At 40.8% G+C, this 21292-nt stretch overlaps 1 protein-coding gene across 1 annotated transcript; it reads right to left on the reverse strand.

Moving 5' to 3' along the window:
• Positions 1 to 4505: 4505 nt before the first annotated feature.
• Positions 4506 to 8358, reverse strand: gdf10b (growth differentiation factor 10b). The gene is made up of 3 exons (XM_080872348.1): positions 7893 to 8358; positions 5674 to 6584; positions 4506 to 5460 (listed from the first exon to the last, which is right to left on the reverse strand). Exons 1-3 carry the CDS (start codon positions 8146 to 8148, stop codon positions 5269 to 5271), a joined length of 1359 nt encoding a protein of 452 aa, XP_080728474.1. The 5' UTR covers positions 8149 to 8358; the 3' UTR covers positions 4506 to 5268.
• Positions 8359 to 21292: the final 12934 nt, after the last annotated feature.

Consider the following 21292-nt stretch of genomic DNA (forward strand, 5'->3'; position numbering starts at 1 on the left):
ATGTGAAGGTTTGGAGCAATTTAATAGCAGTAATGCATTACTGTAAAAGTACAGATAATACAAAAATAAAATAAGAGATTGCATATCAGGCAAGTTCTATATGTTGTGGACTAATCTTAAAAAAGTGTGTGACTGTATCTCTTGTTGTGCACTTCTTCTGTGCGAAGAAGAACCAGACGCAAAGCAGCATATGGAAGAATGTTGACGAACTGGTTGAGCCCAAACCACAAGCCAGTGAGTCTGGGGACGTTGGCTTACATCCGACCTATAGCGGAATTTCTTTCTTCTTCTTCTTCTTCTCAATTATTCAGTCTCTTATTACTTGGTTCACACTGGGTTTCATAAAATGGTTTCGCTGTGGCCCTTTCATGGTCTAAAGAGGTCTGCTCTATGGAGTCCATCAGTGATGAAAGACGAGGAGCAAATGTACTGGCATGGGTACAGCAAACAGTGTAGGCACGCAGAAGGAAAACAAACACGATGAGAAAACTTTAATATGATCTAAACCTGATCAGTTGGATGAACTTGTGAAAAGAAAAGAGAAATAATAAAAATGTTTTAGGGTAGTGAGGACTTGATCATGTGTCATACCAGCAATATGTTTTGGCCCAAGCTTTGTTTTCAAGGCATTTGTCAGTATGCTGCATGTTTGTTCCAGATTCTTTTCTCATCAGGTAGCAAATCAGTCTCCAACCTGAATAAAAACATTTTTAGGCAATAAAAACAGTTAGATTAAAGACCTTAATAGTCTCCATGAGGTCTACGTTTGTTTCTGTTATGTGGTGATATTCTCTGTAGCTTCATACAAGCGACTCCTGCCCTGTGACAGCTACTCTGAATCTTCAAAACATACATTACATTAACAATTTGAAGTTTAAGTCGTCACTGGTGATGAGCCTAATCGTAACACTATGCTATCAAAAAGTGCTTTTTAAAAAAAAAATTATTCTCCCAATTATTGGCAATTAGGGGATAAAATAAAATAAAATGTATTTTTAAATACTTTTTTCTTGTCTCCAGACAGCAGGGTTGGGATTTGGAGCTGGGATTGTGGTTATCATCAATAGTGACTCACATATCACATCGATTTATATAAAGTACCAAACAAAAACAAAACTTTTTTTAATCAAATGTATTTACAGGTCATATAGACTAGCATTCATAACTAAAAAGCACTAACCTGCCACTATTTAAAAAAACGCAAAAACCTGTAACCTGCCAGAGGGTCTGCAGATGGACATTAGCCAAGGCTATAATCTGGCATATTTACATATGTTAAAATGTTCATTAATATGTATTGTCCCTCTTTCTAAATAAATTAAATAAAATCAGTAAACCTACAGATCAGACCTAATGTCCCAATTTGCTGAATAAAACATCAGCAAAGTTGGAAATTAAAGGAAAAGTTCACAAAAGTGTCTGAGGTCAGCACAAATACCCTTTGGCACTGGTTCTTTAAGTGTCTGGAAATCTACTGGAGACATGGAAACCATGACCTCAAAATATATTTCCTCATTTGATGATGTTAGTAGTGTTGAGAGCATATTCATCCAAAGTCTGTAGTAGGTTTTAAACTGGACTGACATCTGCTGATTATTAAGGTATATGATTCAAGCATTATCATCCTCAGGAAATAAGTATTTATAAAATGAAGGTGAACAATTTTGCACTTCCTCTAAAGTGGAATTTAAATGTTTTCCCTCCATCTTTATATATGAAATTTAATGTTACATGACAAGAGGTACAGTGTGTATAAAGTACTGCATGTTATGGTTAGGTATACATACTTTAATACATAAAAACCTACGTTAACAAGTGTTTTTGACAGTATGTACAATTCAGTTTATTTTTACACCAAGCATACACCAAGTCTGTGGTCTATTAAAGCACACATCAGCACATCCCATTAATATTTGATTACAGTTTAGCAATATCTCCTTTAGTTACTGTGGAAATCTACTTTCATTACTGTACACATTAAAAACTGTACATGTCTTTATGGATAAATAATGTTTTAGTGTTTAAAGGAAGTGGTGAATAAACACAGGAAGTACAGAAAGTCATCCAAGTTTGACATCCTTTCAACTGAACAAAATGCACAGCAGGTGGCAGCAGTGCATTGGTTATGTGTGATTGGTGAACGGGCTTAACCCTGCTTTCAATGCATTAACACTAGCATCCCCAGGCTTCTACCTTTCTACCTATAAAACCCGAGAGCAGTCAAATGGTGGAAGTGGAAGCTAAATTGGCTAGTCATTCATAAGTATATTGGGTCGTTACCTAGGAATTCTGGAGGGAGGGGAGTGGGGGTGAGTGATTGAGGGGGTGGGGGAGCTGCTAAAAGCGGTGAGCTTCCTTTTGTGTTTCATCTTGATGCATTCTCAATCATCCAGGGAAACAAATCTCCAAAAGTCACCAACTTGGAGTGTTTCAGTTTGCCATCTTGGGGAGAAATCAACACACATGGGTGTAGGTCCTTTGTTGCTGACATTTATTGATAAAAACAGTACAAAAAACCAACCATTTGTACACATATTTACAAATAATTCAACATTGTCAGCAATCACTCACAATCCTGGCACTGCCTCTGGTGTACGGACCTCCTCTCCAAGGAAAGAAAATGCAGAGAAGACTCACCACTCAGCAGGCCTTGGAAATGATCCTGACGGAAGTCGACCCTTGTGACTCGGATGGAGAAGACCTAGCAGTTCAGCCGGATTCGGACTCAGAGCTGTCTGATCAGTCTTCCGGTTAGTTTCATTTCATGTTATTTCCTTTTTCATTTCAAACAAGTAAGTGGATGTAGTTAGTAAGTAAGATATTTCAGACATTATTCTGATACAGAGGAGGAGATACTGGAATTATAATTAGTATCTATGCATGCATTTGTGATTTTGTTTGACCTTCCCATTTTGCTCACAATTTGAATTTGTTCACACTGCAGATGAGGAGACTGCTTCTCCACCGAAAAAGAGACCTTGTTTGGGGACTGAGACAGCGAAAGATGGCACAGTGTGGCGTGAAGAACATGTGGGGACCTGTCTCCCTTTCACCCCAATAGAAGCGTACGCTGCAGATGGAGAGCCAACGGCTAAGGCCAGGAGAAGTATCTCGAGTCGCCTTCAGAGCTTCCTGTGTTTCGTCACTCTTGACATGCTTCGTAGCATTCAAGAATGGACTATTCAACATGCACAGCAAACGGAGCATGTTCATTGGTTCATGGACCTCCCTGAACTAATGGCATTTATTGCAATTGTGATCTTGCGGGGGGTTTGCAGGCTTCCATCGGTAAATGACTGCTGGTCAGCAAACCTGGGAAACCCACAGATAATTGGAACTATGGCACGAAACCGCTTCCAAAACATCATGCAACACCTACGCTTTGATGACAAGTCCACCCGCTGTGATCGAGCAAAGACTGACAAGTTTGCTGCAGATCGCAACAGATCGCAATGAATTCACCACTCAGGTATGTTGCAGGTCTTTTGTGGTTCTATGTTTATGTGTTTCATTGTGTGTAAAAGGGCTATGAAAATAACAATTTATCTTATTTCTTAGGTGTTTTCAACCTCTGCTGCCACGCTGACGGCGTATGCGGCCAAACGGAAGAAGACAGTCTATATTCTTAGCAGCATGCACAGCGTGGTTCACCAAACACTGTCACCCTTTACAACAAAACAAAGTGTGGCGTGGATGTGATTGACCAGATGGTTCTGGAGTACACTGTCCGCAAAGGAACACGGTGCTGGCCAGTCGCCGTGTTTTATAACATGATTGACATGGCAGCACTGAATGCACATGTGCTGTATCAAGCATGCACCGGGACGAAGGAAAGACGGGTGGACTTCCTGGTGGCGCTTGCAACAGAGTTGGCTCACTCTCATGTAGCTGCGAAGAAGGCAAGAAAAGATCAGTTGCTTCGGGCAGAACCCTCCACACCGAGCCCTGGAAAAAGAGCCACGTGTCAGGTCAAACACAAATGCAAGATAAATCAGGCCACTGTGCGATGTGTTCACTGCTACAGGTACACATGTGGTAAATGCAGACTACAGGTACCATGGCAGTGCCAGGATTGTGAGTGATTGCTGACAATGTTGAATTATTTGTAAATATGTGTACAAATGGTTGGTTTTTTGTACTGTTTTTATCAATAAATGTCAGCAACAAAGGACATACACCCATGTGTGTTGATTTCTCCCCAAGATGGCAAACTGAAACACTCCAAGTTGGTGACTTTTGGAGATTTGTTTCCCTGGATGATTGAGAATGCATCAAGATGAAACACAAAAGGAAGCTCACCGCTTTTAGCAGCTCCCCCTCAATCACTCACCCCCACTCCCCTCCCTCCAGAATTCCTAGGTAACGACCCAATATACATATGAATGACTCCAGCATTTGACTGACTGCTCTCCGGCTTTTAAAGGTAGAAACGCAAAATGATGACTCCGCGGGGGTCTAAGGTAGAAAACCAAAATGACTGCTCTCCGGGGGTCTAAGTGTTAACAGTCACCATATGGCAAAATACACTCATTATATACAAGATATAAACAAATAGTTGCTGAGATATAGTTTGAAGAAGATATGACCTCTCATGCATGATAAAGGGCTAAACTCACTAAGTACCACTTAATGTTCGTGTGTAATGATTTCCATGACAAATGCTGAGTAACAGAGAATATGAATATGCTGCCATGTAGCATCTGTGTCCAAAGTTCTTCTTATCAGTTTGACCACAGTTCAGAACATTTGATTAGCCTTTTTTGAGCTCTTTTGAGGAGTCTGAGCAGATTCCCAAACCAAGTCCAGTTAAGTCTGAGTCCAAGGTGATGGTAAAACAACATCCTTCTAAAAACTGAAACAGAGAAAAAACTTGATAAACTGCTCCAAATAAATAAATAAAAAAGCTTTTTAAGGATCAGTGGGAACTTGATCTACTTGCAGGAACTTGTAGATTAAAAGTAATACAAACACGTGTTTCTTTAAGGGCACCCAAGCATTTTCAGAAAATAAACTTGGATGAAAGGCATCTATGAACACTGTTAGACAAGCAGAAAAATACTTAAGGCAATGTCCAATCCTGGCAGACACGAAACAAGGCCATGATCTCGGAAGAAAATTCTGTATGTATCAGTTATTCTCACTGTTTCTCTCTACAACTGTTCTTCCATCTGACACGAGCTTCCTGTTAGGCGCTGAAGCTACACTTTCTTTGTATTCATTGTCTCCTATCTTCATTGATCACAGTTTCCAGCGGCTCATGCAGTGGCCCTACCGGCAGGCGCATGTATCCACAGACATGTTTGGGTAAACCTTTAGCACCATGTTCCTGCTTGGATCCAGGTAAAGGACGCTGAGGGGGCTCATTTTGTCTGGAACACAACATGGCTCAGGCACACCAGGGACAATTCCCACAGCTCTGACAATGCTCTGGATAGTGGCGTGATTGGAAGGACGTGCCACCTGAGGAAGTAAGGAATTGTAAAGGACTGATTATTAGTAAAATAACAAGAGAACTTTCCTAACCCTTAAAATAAAGTTAAAGTCATGTTTTTATAATAGTTTTAATAGTTTTTCTACTTGTGGATTTGGTAAAATAATGAAGTATTCTACTGACTGAATTAAAAAAAATCAGCTAATGGTTGGAGTGACAATAAGAAGGTTTTCATGTCTTACTTTAGGTATGGGGAATCCACAGGTCCCGGCGCAGTAGTAGGCATCAAAAGCCTTTGGTGCCAACACCCACTCGCTCCAGCCGATGTCTGCAAAGTCTACCCTGAGGTAGCGCCTGGAGCAAACCCTGGGCTCACTCCACTGTCTCCTCCTGGCCTTCTTCATCGTCCTCTCATCAAAGCTCAGCACTTGTGGCTTGCTCAGGCCCTCGCTGCTTACCAGGCCATGCTTTCTTCCCGTTTTGACCACAGTTTTTGCTTTTGCTGGGAAATATGTGCTCTGCCACAGTTCGTGGTTCTTCAGGTTATTGAAGTGCGCCTCCGGTATGTCGTTGGTTTGGATCTGTAGATGAAGCTCCCTCCGAATCCTCGAGGCTGACGTTGAGGCGGATGAGTCATCCCCTGCTGGAAAAGGCCCATACCTCTGTAGTGACATGGCCACGCTGTTTGGTTCATCTATAGCTCGATCGTCGGCATACACCAAGATATACGGCAGGTTGGCTGGTGAGAGGCGTTCTTGGCCATGAGGGCTCCTCTGCTGTACCCGAGCCCCCCCAAATCCCATATCAAACTCCACCATGACCACAAGCTCTTTGACATCTCTGGCATGTTTCAGCACTGCAGTTATGTCCTGCGTTTGCCAAGAGCTTTTCTTGAAAGAAGACAGAGTTACGTTTCCCAGAGGCGTCAGAAAAGCCGAGTTTAGGGACGACCCATAGAAGAGGAGCCGCGAATGAGCAGGATCGGGATGCTGGATGCCTCCAGACGGGTGGCGAGGCGTTCGGAAACGCCACGCCGGTCTCTGGTGGTGGCGGGGCCTCTTGTAGAGGAAGTGAAAAGAGGCGGAGAGGATGAGCTCGGCGTTTTGGATTGAGGACAGGTTGAACTGGAACATGTCTCTGCCCTGTGAGACTCCTGGGGAATATGAAAAGGAATCAGGAGACAAATGAAAAGCTTGGCAAGAAAAAGTTCTTCAGGTTACAAAATGTCTGAGAGAAAAACATTTTCATCCCGCGCACAGTGCTTTTTATGATCCGAATACAGGAAATACACACATAAACAGTGATGTGATGAGCTCAGCTATACAGATCTTTTGCTGAACAGATGCTACAGCCCTGAGGGAGCACCTCTCTCTGAAATGAACAATAAAGACGAGTGAAGTGATCGCACTGCTGCCTTGACCCTTTCCCCTTCTCTTTATCATGTCACGCTGGCACGTTTGATTCAACTCAGTAACAATGTCAATATATCACTCGCAAAATGTTGCTCAACACATCTGATGGACATAAGCAGCAGCACCAGCAGCATGGAAAACATTAAGCACGGCACGGTTAAATGCCTGCCTCGTGCATGACCAAAAAACCTCACCCTCGAAAGCTACACTATTGAAGTTCAAATCTTGTCTCCTGCACTTCCACCGCAGCCTGAAAGACAAACATTGGGTCGGACCAGCAGGTCTATCATTGACATATGGAAATGCTTATAGCAGAAAGAGCTCCTCTGAGGCTTTATGCGGTGTCTGAGTGTGATAATGGGCTCTTGTCTGACACCTAGGCTGTTACAGCTACTGGGGAAACAACAGTGTTTGAGACATAAAGTTTTCTCAGTTCAGTAAATCACAGCATAGACAGAGGTGAAGACGTTTGGCACAAAGGGAATCGAGGTCTGCTGGGCGATTGACAAAACACCTGTGCTGAGGATGCTAAGGATAAAGAAATGAAAAGTTAAAATTTGAAAGATTAAAAGTAATTCAGATCTTTTAGTCTCTTATCTTATCTACTAAAGTTTAATTTGGACATTTTTTTCCTCCTGTATTTTTTTTAAGTTAATATTTGGTGAAACAAAAATGAAATTAACCGTACAGTGAGAGAACTGCACTTTTATAAAGATAAATACATACATGTTGGTATCCAGATCCACACATTATTAGTTTTGTTGCTTCTGTAATTTCCCCCCTTTTTTGCAAATCGACCAATTGCATTAATACGCTGACTTAGTGTTCGACTACAGTAATTATGATATCAGCAACAACAAACCTGCTTCAATTTGTGCTAAAACATTTTAACATGTTTACCAAATAATTAACGTCATCCAATAAAAATGTATAACTGAATATTTACTTTGTAGTTTTACACATGCAAATCTTGTTAAACAAAACCACGCGCGGCTCTGCTCTGACATATTTATCGGTGAATTTAAACAAATATAGGTGTTGTCACTCACTCGGAAGAGCTTTAAAACTTCTCACGGTGTTTCCTTCCTTCTGGCTCTGCGGCTCTTTACTGTATTTCTCGTACACTTTGAACATGTTGATGGTGACCATGTCCCGGTTCGCGCTTTCTTGCGCAAAGACGCGCTGCTCTGCAGAGACTTCGGCACCTTGACGCACGGCTCTTTCCAGACCTTCAGATTGAAAGTAACTCCAGCTGGACTCCAGGACCGCCAGTAAACACAGGGTGTAAAAAATCCGGTTCTCCATCGTAGCTGATATGGAAGCAGATTCTATTAAAATTATCTTCAATCAATAAAAATTTTTATTTGTCTATTTTTAATAATTAATTAATTTTTAGTTGTTTTTTTTTTTTTTTTTGTAAAAATCTCTTTCTGGTCCTGCCAGTTTGCTGCCCACCCAGACTTCAAATCAATGCCCAGGTTATCCGTGTCAGATCCGAACTCCACGGTTCATGGTCTACAGCTGTTTCTACAATGGGAGGAAATCCGCGCAGACGCTGCTGCTGCAGGATGACAGATGGTGACGCCTCAGAGCGCGCAGCCAACGAGAGCCATGCAGCCCATTATGTGAAGTGCTCATGAGCACTGACAGGCTTCACAATCCAAAACTTCTTAAGACAGTGACCTCTGACAGAAAATGCATCAACACTAAGGACTACATGCTGAACACCATTCTGCGCTATCACTGAGAGTTTTATGAGGGCGTTTAAAAAATAATTATGATGGAGTATAATAATAATTTTGTTTTATCATGCTGCACTGGAAGACTACTTTGAAAATCCAACTAAAACTCATCCATCCATCAATTTTCTTTACCACTTAACCAAATCAGGAACCTATCCCACCTGTGACAGGGCAAAAGGTGATGCACACCCTGGACGAATTACCAGTATACTGCAGGTCTACACCTTTTGTGGTGTCACCATTAGGACTGGTTAAGCCTTTAAAATGTAAATAAAACATATACATGTTGTTACTGTGACATCAGACAGATTTCTCAAGTTCTGATGCTTTAACTTGAAAAAAACAACTGACATCATCAGCCTCAATCTGACTGACAAACCGAAGAAAGCAAAATACCCCCATCAAACAATAGTTTACAAAAATGATCATCATGCTGTATTAAGTGGGACTTAGAACTAGTGATCAAAACTATAAACTCATCAGGAAAATGTTTACTGTGGTCATAAATAAACCGAGAAGCAGGGATGTTTTGTCAGAGATTTAAATAAACCTGGACTTTTTCTGCAATTAGAGGTCTGGTGGTCATTAGCGAGAATGCAGCTTTAAGGCACTTCCTTCAGCTGTATTGCGCAGACCGTGAATACATGTCCATGTTTTCATCTGCACTCTACAGTCAAGCCAAACGCACACTGATCCTGGCTTACAAGTCATCCCACCATATTCATATATCGTCCATGTCACTCTTTAAACATTGCCCATTATTACAATTCAATAATGACCATGTAATTAACTTCTGTACTCTAACTATCTGCAAGCCATCACCCATTTTGCAAGCAGTTTATACTCAAACAAAGGAGAGGCAATAAAAGATGCTGCAACAACACCTTCTTCATTTCTCCTTCCCTTTGAAGTTTGCCTGAAGGAATTTCTTGGATGACTCCACCATTACAGCACAGAAAAGGTAAAAAGTCTTGAAAAGGGTCAAAACCCCAAGACCTCTTGGGATTTTTGCTTGCTTCAAACAACAACTGCTTGAGGCAGATGATCACCCCTCAAGACTGTGGATCTGCTGCAGATTTCTATCTGTCGAAAGGGAGAAGGTGCCAAGTGCTATCACAAAGAGAGGTATTGGAGTTTTCCTGTTTAATACTGTAGGGACTCGACCTTACTATATAAAGTGCCCTAGAAGACTTGTGTTGGAGCTATCCTAGCAAAACTGCATTTTAAAACAACACTTGCACTGTTGCTAATATACTGCAGGTTGCTTGTTCAACCATGAAAAACACATATTTGAAACAACAATCTTGTAACACAGAATTAGATATTACTACTGTCTTAGTGTTTACCCACATAGCAAACAGGTCTGGCCCAGATCTGGTTTCAAGCCGGATCTGCTGGCTGACTTCTGGCATGATAAGACGTATGTCATCCAGATATGGGTCAGGCCTGGCATAAATGGCACTGTCTATGCAATGGCATGCCATATCTGGCCCGATTGTGGTTTGGTGTATGTGGCCCAGGCCCATAGAAAACAGGTCTTCCCTGCTGGCACTTTCTGACGGACTGGTGTCATGGCAGGGTGTATGTCAACCAGATGTGGGCCAGGTCTGGCAATGATGGCGCTATTTATGTTCCTATTTTTCTATTTTAGTTAGAAGACCCAAATGCCATTTGCAATACTATACTGCTGTGGTAGCCAACGTTTCAAATGCAGGTTTGACAGGTTTGTGAGTGTACACTTCCAAAACCTAGTAACGGTTTGCTCATCTTTGCCAGTGGGTGGCTGTAGCTCAGGAGGTAGAGCAGGTCACCTATTGATCAGAAGGTTAGTGGTTCGATCCCTGGATCCTCCAGTCACATTTGTCAAGAGTGTGTATGTAGTTAGGAAGCACTCAGTTAAGAGAAAGTTTTTGGTTGGGAGAATGTGGCATGTTGTATAGAGCACTTTGAGTAATCCGGGAGAGTAGAAAAGTGCTATATAAGAATTAGTCCATTCACTGTCTGAACAGAGTTTTGTCATGTAACTTTTGCACTGTTTTGCATGTTTTGGCACATGTTGTTATTGCATGGCTTGATTAAGGTACACATTAGGCTGACATCTGGGGCCAGCACAGGGCCAGCAGTGTGTCTACAACTGGGCCGTGGCTGCACACCACTTACACATGGCCCACATACTGCAAAGAATGATGGCCCTTCTGTGGCCCAGATCAGGTTTGCCAGAGGTAATCCACACATGGGCCAGCACAGGACCACTAGCGTGTCTGCAACTGGCCTTGTGTCTGGCCCATGTGTGGGCCACCTCTGGCAAACCAGGTCTGGGCCACCAAAGGGCCTTCATTCTTTGCGGTATGTGGCCATGTGTAAGCACATTGTGTGGGCCAGATCCAGGCCATACCAATTTTGCTATGTGGGTATATGTTCGCTTCAGCTGCAGTCAGTTAGCCCTGGGTGATCAGAAAAATGTTATTTTTATACCTCTGGAAGCTTTATTACTAAAGCTAGATCTTCCAAGCTTAGAAAAGCTGAACCATGATGAGTGTTCAGACAGGAGCTTCACTGACTGATGGCCGAGTCTCAAGGTGAAACACGTGTCATTTTGTTGCCTGACAGTTTCTTTTAGGCAGCGAGTAGCAGAAAAAAAGGAGAGCTGCTTTGTGTGTTTCTGCTGTAGCACAATGGTTTCCCTGTAAGAGACGTGCTCTCACCACCACGGGTCAGACATCCATTAAAATACCTCCTGCTGGTCCTTGAGAGGGATCACAAGGCACTCTTTGACACCACTGTGTCCTACATCAGAGATAAAGGACTCTGCTGGGACTGGGATCCCCTTCAGTAAAACAGTGGCGTGTTAAAAGGTCGTGCTGCTTCAAGGAAAGAGCCAGATAGTATCAGCCTCCTCCCAGAGAGTAATCAAAAGATGTTATCACTCAGCGTGGGGCAGTCTAATTGGTTATAATAGGGTTTGGAAAAGTAACATTGCTCTTGTGAGTCTTCTTTTTGTGGTGTTGTGGTTTTTGTGCCCCATTTCAAAGTAGGCATATGTGACTGTGAAAACGATCAGCACAGTTGTGTTTGTCCTCATCAGAAAAAAAAGGTAAAAACATTAATAATTTGACCAAACACTTATCAAAACCCTTAAGGTGAAATTTTTTTTTTTTGCCTTGGCTGGATTACTATCTGCCCCCTCTGGGATTTGTAGCCCTGGTATTATCTGGAAGTTGTTACAGTGCCACAAAACTGATGAAGAAGCAGATCAGTTAAGATGAATGGGGGCACAAAGTGCATGCTGCTGATATTCGAGACCACCATTCACATTTAATCTGTTAGAAAGAAACAGCGGACCTGTGGTTTCTTTGAAAAATGACTACAGTCGTTTCTGACTTTTGGCCTCATAGTCTTGGTCGTTCAAGGGCTGTTTTCCATCAGGTGGTTTTTGGGTGGCCCCAACCTTTACGTGTTTTCTCACCGTGAGGTTGCCTGTTGAACTTCTTACAAGGCCATCTAAAGGTTTGCCTGAGGTTTGCTTTTTGGGGGATGTGATTGGTGGGAATAAATCCCTTTTTGCTAAAACTTGTCAGATGCTCCTGGCTGCTGCTTTTAACTTAGATTAATGAATAATATAAAATATAACCCATTTCCAAAAATGGAAAAGAGTTGGTTGGTTTTTGTTTTTTTAAGTTAATGGAACTTCATAATAACACTTTATTCTACAGCGTAAACTTTCCCTATTCTGATAACAATATATCTAGAAAATTCTTGCTTTAGGATAATGGTGTTTATTTATTTCATGCGTCATGATCATTGGCTCAGGGATCTGGTCGATAGTCATTTATCGTCCAATATTTTTTCACAAACTCCAGCAGTGTCATCAGTTTTCTTTCACCTGGCCAAAGAACCGACGAGTTTGCACCATGGACAGGCACCATCATTCACCTGCCCAAAATTCACTACTCCAGTCACTTGTCACTACCCCTCCTTCAGTGCTGATCAGATTTCAGTGAAACTTGCACACAATGATAACCTAATAATGGGTTTTCATATAAACCCTGCTCAGGGTCAGTGTCAGATGATTTCTTTTTGGTATAAATAATGTCTTAAACTCGGTTAAGGCTGCCCAAAAACAGGGCTGTGATATGATTTACATAAGATTGTCAATGTTGATACATTTTTCCTACACAAATGATAAAGAAAAAACTTCATAAAATACAAAATCATATAATACTTGAAATATCAATTGCCACATACTACAGAACATGCCTACAGCCTACAGAACAATTGATGACTATACACTAGAGAAGCACTAGGGGAAAAGTCTACAACCAGATGCAAGTGGTTTCTCGGGGTTTCTAGCAATTGCTGTAAAATTGATCGATAAAGCCCTGATCCCAGGCCAAGAGATCAGCAATTGACACTTTGATAACCGGTTGCTTGGGAAAAGTGTTCTGCATCTGCCAGGTTGTAAAGAGGTGTACAATGCTGCACCAGTAAACCTCCTTCCAATAGAGCAGATTTTATACAAGCACCAGTCCTTTTAGTTTATATGTGGAAACTCTTGTTTACCTTCAAAGTAAAAATTGTGCCTCACTGCTGGAACCAACACTTTTTAAAAGGCATAACTTTTACTTTGACGCAAATGTTCTCTGTTTCCTGTTTGCGTTGCACTTTTATCAAGTTTTACTACAGCTTGGAGATTAAAAGGCAACTGTTTGCAGAGTAGTTTGCATCTTCCATGCAAAATACGTGACTCTGGCAATTTAGTAGTGACCACATCAATCACTAGAAGCATTATCTTTGTGACCAATAGTGACAGCCATATGACATATTTTCCTTCCTTTCCTTTTATGGCCATGGTTTCTACGGGCGATGTACCCTGTGCATGACAAAAAAGCCTTCTTTCTTTCTGTACTACACATTTTATGTATTGTGAGCTGGATGAGCTACTACATAACTGATATTCTATTTAACTTTATGCTTTTGTCAACTCATGGTCCTTTCAGGTACAATAATACAAAGAGAGAAAACTCCACACTGTCATAGAAGCTCAGTAAATTGTGTTTAATACTCACCTGTGTTATTACAGAATCTTTCTCTATCTGCTGTCTTTCACGTCATGATTTGTGCCTTCTTACACTGAATACAAGGTGCTCATTGTGCTCCTCTTTTTATTTCTGGTGAACGCTGAACACAGAAAGTGAGTCATTTCTTCTGAGGAGAATTTACAGTTGATGTTTTGACAGTTTTTGACTATGAAACTTTAAGCTCTATATTGATGCCTGTGCACTGAGCCAGGACTGCTTCAGCACAGTCATTAGCCACATGTTTAAAGGTAATTTAAACCCCCGCCAGTATTTGAGACACCTCCAGCAAAGTCTGTAAGAACCCTCATTCAACACTTTACTGCCATAGGAGAATTAAGAAAATCTTAGAGAAGACATACCTCGTCATTTTCTGTATTTCAAACTGTTCTATCCAATGAGCATAAATTCTCAGTGATTATAAAGTCGCCTCGTTATTGTGGATTTGCTGCCAGACGTCAAAGGCCCAGTGTCCCACACACGCCATCCATATTAGCAGTAAGGCCGCTAATAATTAGGTGTTGAAGCAGAAATATTAAATGGGTTGACACTCTATATTCCACAAGGACTTATTTGTACTTGATATATGAATAAAGCAGTGGAATAAATGTCCAAAATGTAATTTCCATTCTTTGTAGTTGTGGTTTTGGCTAAACAGAGGAATAGCTTGAGTTTTTTAGGAAAAAGGCTAATTGGCTTTCTCACTAACAGTTATTTTAGAACACAGATCCTAGTTTAACATTGATAGAGTGGTTCCTTGAACATGCTTGTGTTTTTCAGGAACATGAATGAAAACCTTTTTGCAACAAAAGTGCGTGAAAGGGAACTAACATGCATGGTGAAGGTAGCTAGTTCAGAGTCATAGGGGCTAAAGCCTATCACAGGGTGAGCAGTAGGGTTCACTCTGGAGAGTTCTTCAGTCTGTAAGGATAGCTTCCGTTTAAATAAAAAAATCATGTTGTGCTAAACTGAAACATGTTGAACATCTATGCACTCAATATGAAGCCTAAAGCCTAGATTAGCCTAAAGCCTAGACTGGCCTAGCTAAGCATAAAGGTTATGTGTGAGGTAACAGCTCATCTTGTCAAACCTGACAAACTGTGCCTGTCAGCCTATATGAAGTCCAATAAGTATGAATTTATATGTCTTTTAATTTATTTGTGTAAAAACAGAGATGCAGAAATGTCCAACTTCATTTGTTAAGGGTACCCAAGACATGTCACTCAACATGTCTGACAAAAATCCAGTTCTACATGTGCAGGTGGTTCAGCTAAACTTTTATACACTATAGTATAGCATATTCGGTTTCTTTTTTACAAGCATGTGGGTTATTTTTCTTTCTGTCCTGACCATTTACCTTCTTAATCCATAAATGTGGATTGCACTAACTTAGTATACCCTTCTACATATACCCTGTAGTATAAATGTAATCATGTTCAAAGTCTGCATTTTATCCATGCGTTAAATAGCCTTAGAATAGTGCTAGGCTAGCTTGTCCTCTTTTCAATCTTCTTGCTAAATTATGCTAACAGCTTTAGCTTGCAGACAGAGAGCAGTATCAGTCCTTTTATCTAGCACTCTGAAAGACCTCGAATAATCGCCACCTTAATGTTTTGCATGTACCTGTGCATTGTAAGGGCCTTTGGAGGTTTTTCAGCAATATTGTAAGTAATAATTGTACAGCAATATAACTACCAGATGAATAAGCAAGCCAAAATTCACATCCTCTATTGCACACCGAGACTCATTTAACATTTTTCATTTGTATGACATCATCGATGAATCACCTCTCCGCCACCTCCTCCTCTTTCTTCTGTGCAGGGTGAAATTGAAGTGTAGCTCGCACAAATATGCTCTCATTCACAGAATATTTGCCTGGGGTGCTCATCAGGACACGGGGAGGAGGACAGACGAGCCCACCATGTTTTTTTTGGCGTGAGACCCCATCCTTCATCCTCCCCCTTTTCCTCCCCTTGACTTGTTTTCATACTGCTGGCTGGTGCTGAATGACCATTCATGCTCACCGATGCTGGATGTGGCTGTTTGTGTTCGAGTGTGTGAGCATCCCTTCATCTCATGTCTGCCAAGCCACACACAAACACACGCATTCACACACACAAACAGCATAACCCAATCCAGTCTGGGCTCTGTGTCATACCTCCCTCATAGCCAGCCAGAGTCATGCCACTTCAGCTCACATCAGCATCACTCAGACAAGAATGACAGGTCCACACACACACACACACACACACACACACACACACACACACACACACACACACACACACACACACACACACAGAAACCTCTTGCTCTCTGGGAGATATCCGGTTGTCTCATGCACAGTGGTGCAAGTAGGTGCAGCAGTGCCAGCTGGAGTCAGAGGGGAAATTTGACCATGACAAATTTACGACTGCAGATCGTGGTACTTTGCCAAACTTTATGGTAAAAAAATAAAATAACTGCGGACATGTGAAGAGGTTTAAATGTCATTTGCGCATTCCTGCACCACCTTGTATCTTGACAGAAAACCAAATCCACAAAACCTGCGTGCGAGTCTGATGTTCACTGTGCATCCACAACATTCAGTTTAACTGTGTTTCTTTGACTGCTGTATTTTACAGTGTAGTCAGAGAGAACATAAAGGAAATCTTAGAGTAGGCGCAGTTGGAGGGGAAACAAATGGGATGGGGCAAAGTTACATGATCTTCACAAGTTCAAAGGCTTTCAGTTTAACCAAAAGATCTCCCTTTTGAATGTCAAGAGAAAACAGAAAACATCAAGCGACGGTGTTTATGCTATGTTCTCTACTCAGGGATAAACTATAAGCTGAATAAAACCCAGAAGAACAGGGCACTGTTTTCCAGTTTAAGGTCTAATAATCAAAAGGTGATACGGTGAAAAATTTAATTATATTCAGTTTTATTTATATAGCACCAAATCACAGCAGCACTTACCTAAAGGCACTTTATATGGTAATGTAAGGACCCTGAAATAATAGAGAAAAAACCCCAATGATCAGACAACCCCCCTGTGAGCAAGCACTTGGCAACATTAGGAAAGAAAAACTCCCTTTTAACAGGAAAAAACCTTCAGCAGAACCAGGAGGAGGGGCGGCCATCTGCAGTGAGAGTGAGGGGAGGAAGCCAGGACAAAAGCCACACTGTGGAAGAGAACAAAGAGTTATGTATAGCTCCAAACCGATCGATCTATCTATCTATCTATCTATCTATCTATCTATCTATCTATCTATCTATCTATCTATCTATCTATCTATCTATCTATCTATCTATCTATCTATCTATCTATCTATCTATCTATCTATCTATCTATCTATCTATCTATCTATCTATCTATCTATCTGAAATTGAGTTATGCTGAATTAGTGATGCGGGTGCTATGCATAACAAATGTGTGTCATTACATATTTTCTTTTTTAGCTCAGCTGTATTAAAAATACTATAAGACGTCACTAGTGAACCAAAATTGCCATCCAGTTTAATTTGAGTTGCTAAACCAAAATAGCTACCTAGTGCAAGTGGCCTAGTTTTGCCAGTTTAAACCACTTCTGCTGGTATATATTTACAAAACAGCTGTATTTAGCTTACCAGGTTTATTAGATAAGCTAGCAAATAGTTCTTACCACTAATTTAGGCCATTTTTCATTCAAACTTCGCCTACCTTAAAGGAAAATGATGGCTTTGTACAATGTGGACTGTGATTATACAAGTAATCTGGCAATTTTGCCAGATGAGCTAACACTTACAGAATATTACACAAATCATATTACATAATCTAGACCTGTTTTGGCAGTTTTTTTTAGTAGTAATGTGATAAAGTAAATATAAAGTAAAGGGTAATGGGTTTTTTCAACATTTATCAAAATACCAAACTGCTCATTCACAGATAACCAATGAGCAGTTCGATGTTAAGCAGTCAAACAACCTCTGCTGCCAGAAAAGAGTCCATTATACTGACTAAAAGTTATGCTTGAATTCCCAGAAAGTCCTCCCATCACAGGTTCTCTGAACTGTGGTAGCTTCTTGTTCAACCTGCGCCCCACGATCAGTGTCAGCTTAACCCTGTGCCACGGGTCTGTCAGAACTACACATGCAGACAGGCTCATTCATCATCCCACTGGAGACAATGGGCCTGATGACTAACCAAAGTAATGAGCAGCTCTCGGCTGCGCAAGGGCTTCCCTCCTGAGATCCAACTAGCATGTGCAGAATCCAAAACCACAAGAACCCCAACACACCCCATGCAGCACCACCGCCATGTGGCTCCACGCAGACAAGGCCAGCAATCAGCGTGATGGATTTAAGCTCTGACACGCTTTCCCTCAAGCGACCCAATTAGAAAAAAAAATACTTTTGCGGGTTGTTTTTCTCTTTTTTAACAAAGCTCAAAGTTCTCATTGTGTCTTCCTGTTTGATCCGGTGATAAATGTCCTGTGCTGGAGGAAGATGGATTGATTTTAAAGAGGAAATTAAGTTTCATTATGGTTCAGAATAAGGAGTTGGGGAAATCCCTTTGCACAAAAGGAAAGTGAGAAAGCAGATCTTAAGCTAGGTGCTGAGCTCCAAACCAAAGAAAGACAGGCACAAAAAGGCTTGAAAACTCGCAGACAGACCAACATGCAGTTTTGAAAAATGAGTCCAATGTGCCGTCCAACAGCAGATTCCCAGTGAGGAGTCTCTGGGATTCACTCGCTCTCACTAAGAAGACATGTCATAAGGAGTCCCAGACCTTACAAACTTTATCTAAATCTAATCTCAGTCTGTGACTGCGTGACAGACGAAACTCAATGTCTCCCCTGAGAAGACCGCTCATTAGAAAATGATGTTCACTCTTCTTGAGTGTTGTCAGGACTGCAATTTTCTAGAAGGGAGTTGTTTTGGCAATTCCTCCTCAGAGGCCCCTGTCTGAGAACAATCATCCAAGATGTGTTTGTCAGTTATTTGAAAAATTCACAACAATCTCAAATTGGACCTATTATTCACATCTTAGACTTCTGCACCAGCTGTATAAAAAAACAAAACAAAACAGCCATGATTGCATCTCTCTCTGTGTCAGTAGGGATGTTTGGTACCATCAAGCTGATCTCAATCTGGCTCCACCTTCATATTAAACTGTTCTTTTGTCAGTAACAAAGATAGGGATGGTTAATCCTGATGGAGCTTACACACTGTGAAAGCCAGTAATGCCTTATCACAAAATTTGGTTTGTGATATATATTTTTTTACATCCTTTGCATAGACAGAGAGGAAAAAAATAAATAAAGATGCATAATCATTGAAGTAAAAGTGGAAATAAAATATACACACAGGTGAATAAAGCATGCTTTTTGAGTATTTTAAATTTTGTTTAATTAATAATTAGTCCAAAAACGCTTTAAGTTAAATTTAGATTATTTAGTGTTTCCCAAATGGTGGTACAATCAACCATAAGCATACTTATTTAGTGAATGGGGTATGTACAATTTGTAATGTTAAGTTAAAATCTGAAAAACACCTATAACGAGTTCAATAATAAAAGTGTAAGTCAGATAAAGTTTACTTTCTATCAAATATTCCTGTTTTCAGTTTAGTAATTAAGTGATGCAAATGATTTGTGGTTGAAACGTAAAACATGAAACAAGTGAAAATCTGAACAAAGAAGTTAAAAAGCAAAAATATAGAACAAAATATAGTTTTTTTGCATTCATGTGATCATGTTGATTCAATGGATTTTAAAGACAACCCAAAATTGTTTGACATGCAAAATCCAAACTACATATATATCAATTTCCTGTTAAAACAATTACATTAAATCAAGTCCACGCAGCTCTAGCTGTTTATTTGACATCACATTAATGGTAAGACTCAATCTCAAGTTACTGTGGCAGTAGAAACTCAAGTTGCAGGTTGTTTTGTCTACCCTAGTTAGGCACCAGTTTTCATTTGAGATATTTGGCTGTACTTTATATGTTTCCCCTCTGAATGCACTGGAAGTGAGGACAACCACATACATTTCCTTTGTGATGCACTGTGATTATTTTGGATTCACCCCGTGCTGTTTAACTTCTAAACTGGCTCTGGATGTTAAATAAGTGTTCGTTTAGAGGCAGTGTGCTCTTTCTTTGCAGTAAGATGATGAACAACCCAGGATATTGGAAGTGTGCTACTGCTTGTTCAGCAATCATCAGTTAAGAGGTCTTTACACAGCATCCCAGAGGAAGAAAATATAGGAATTAGTTAATGGCTGAAATTTATCTTTGGAGACACTGGTGTCCAGTGCTTAAGGCCACAGTAGATAAAAACCCTTTTACTTTTTTCACATACTTAGACATAATCATACCATGATGAAACATTCTACTCAGGTCTTAAATGTGTAACACCATACTCAAGTTTAGAGACTATGGTGGAGGACAAAATGGCAAGCACCTGGCAACCACTGGTTGCTAGGGGAAAATGAGTATTCCCTCACAGATCACGAGCAGCTGCTGTGCAATTGATTGCTAAGCCCCAATTGAGACCAGCCTGTGACCTCCTTGTAAGCACCAGTTGTTAAGGAAAAATGTGCACCCCCGACTGGTTGTTGAGTAGTTGCTGAAGGTTGCTGTAAGAGAGTCGGGAGAGTTGCAAAGAGATATATAGTCCTAAACCAAAAAACAAACAAACAAAAACCCATGCAATTGCCCTGGTTGCTAGCCGATTGCTGTTCAAATTTTGCATGGAAGATAGCAACTACTCACTAAGCGACAGTGAAACAGTAAAGAGTGCAATGAAGATTGGGCAATTGGCCTTTTGAGTATAAATTCCACCTTTTGAAATATGTTAGTCTTTTACTTTAAAGGTGAATGTTTTCAGTTTCCGGTTTGTGCCACACCTTTCCAAGTTTTTTCTAGTCTCATTTCACTAGCAAGTTTATGAAAAGCAGTTCAGAAAAGCAGAAAAGCAGAAAACCTCCTCAACTGGCTTCTTGTAGAGAACCAGTGGCTCTAGAGTGAGTCCTGAACAGCCACGCTCCTTGCCCTATCACAAAAGCTGAGCCCAGACAACATTTGGTGGAACCCAGTTTCCACCACTTGTCTCCATGATGTCACGACCCACAGGTTGTGACCACAAATGACGGATGCTAGCTCTATATTATTTAGTTCTACTACTTTCTTATTTTGGAGACAGCAAGTCATGCATGTACACACGTACTGTGTTCAGCCACTTAAGAAGTAAATGGAGGTTTTGTTTAGTTTTTCCTGTTTGATCAATAGCTAGGGTAAGGCTGCTGTTTAGTATAGCTTTCTCACTCATATGGTGCAGCGGTTAGAGAGCTGACTAACATGTTTGAGGTCACTTGTCATGTTCTAACAAAAGTGTGCATTAGTTTTATCCACAAGGGCAGAAACAACAGCCTATATTAACTTTACATTGGTGCAGTGACATTTTCATCCTGGGCAAACGGACTGAAGCAGCAGCAGTTTTAACAGACAAATGTAAAGTTATCGGGCTAAAACAGTTCATCCACTTTGTTGTGTTTGCTTTGGCTCGGTATTGCGAAATTGTGCTGTCTTTACCCAAAGACCCCGCGATGTTTATGCAACTGATGAGCTGAGAAAGAGGGAATGCTGCACTCTATCCACGCTTCTATACA

This window comes from Rhamphochromis sp. 'chilingali', assembly GCF_963969265.1.
Source record: "Rhamphochromis sp. 'chilingali' genome assembly, chromosome: 22".
Lineage (NCBI taxonomy): Eukaryota > Metazoa > Chordata > Actinopteri > Cichliformes > Cichlidae > Rhamphochromis > Rhamphochromis sp. 'chilingali'.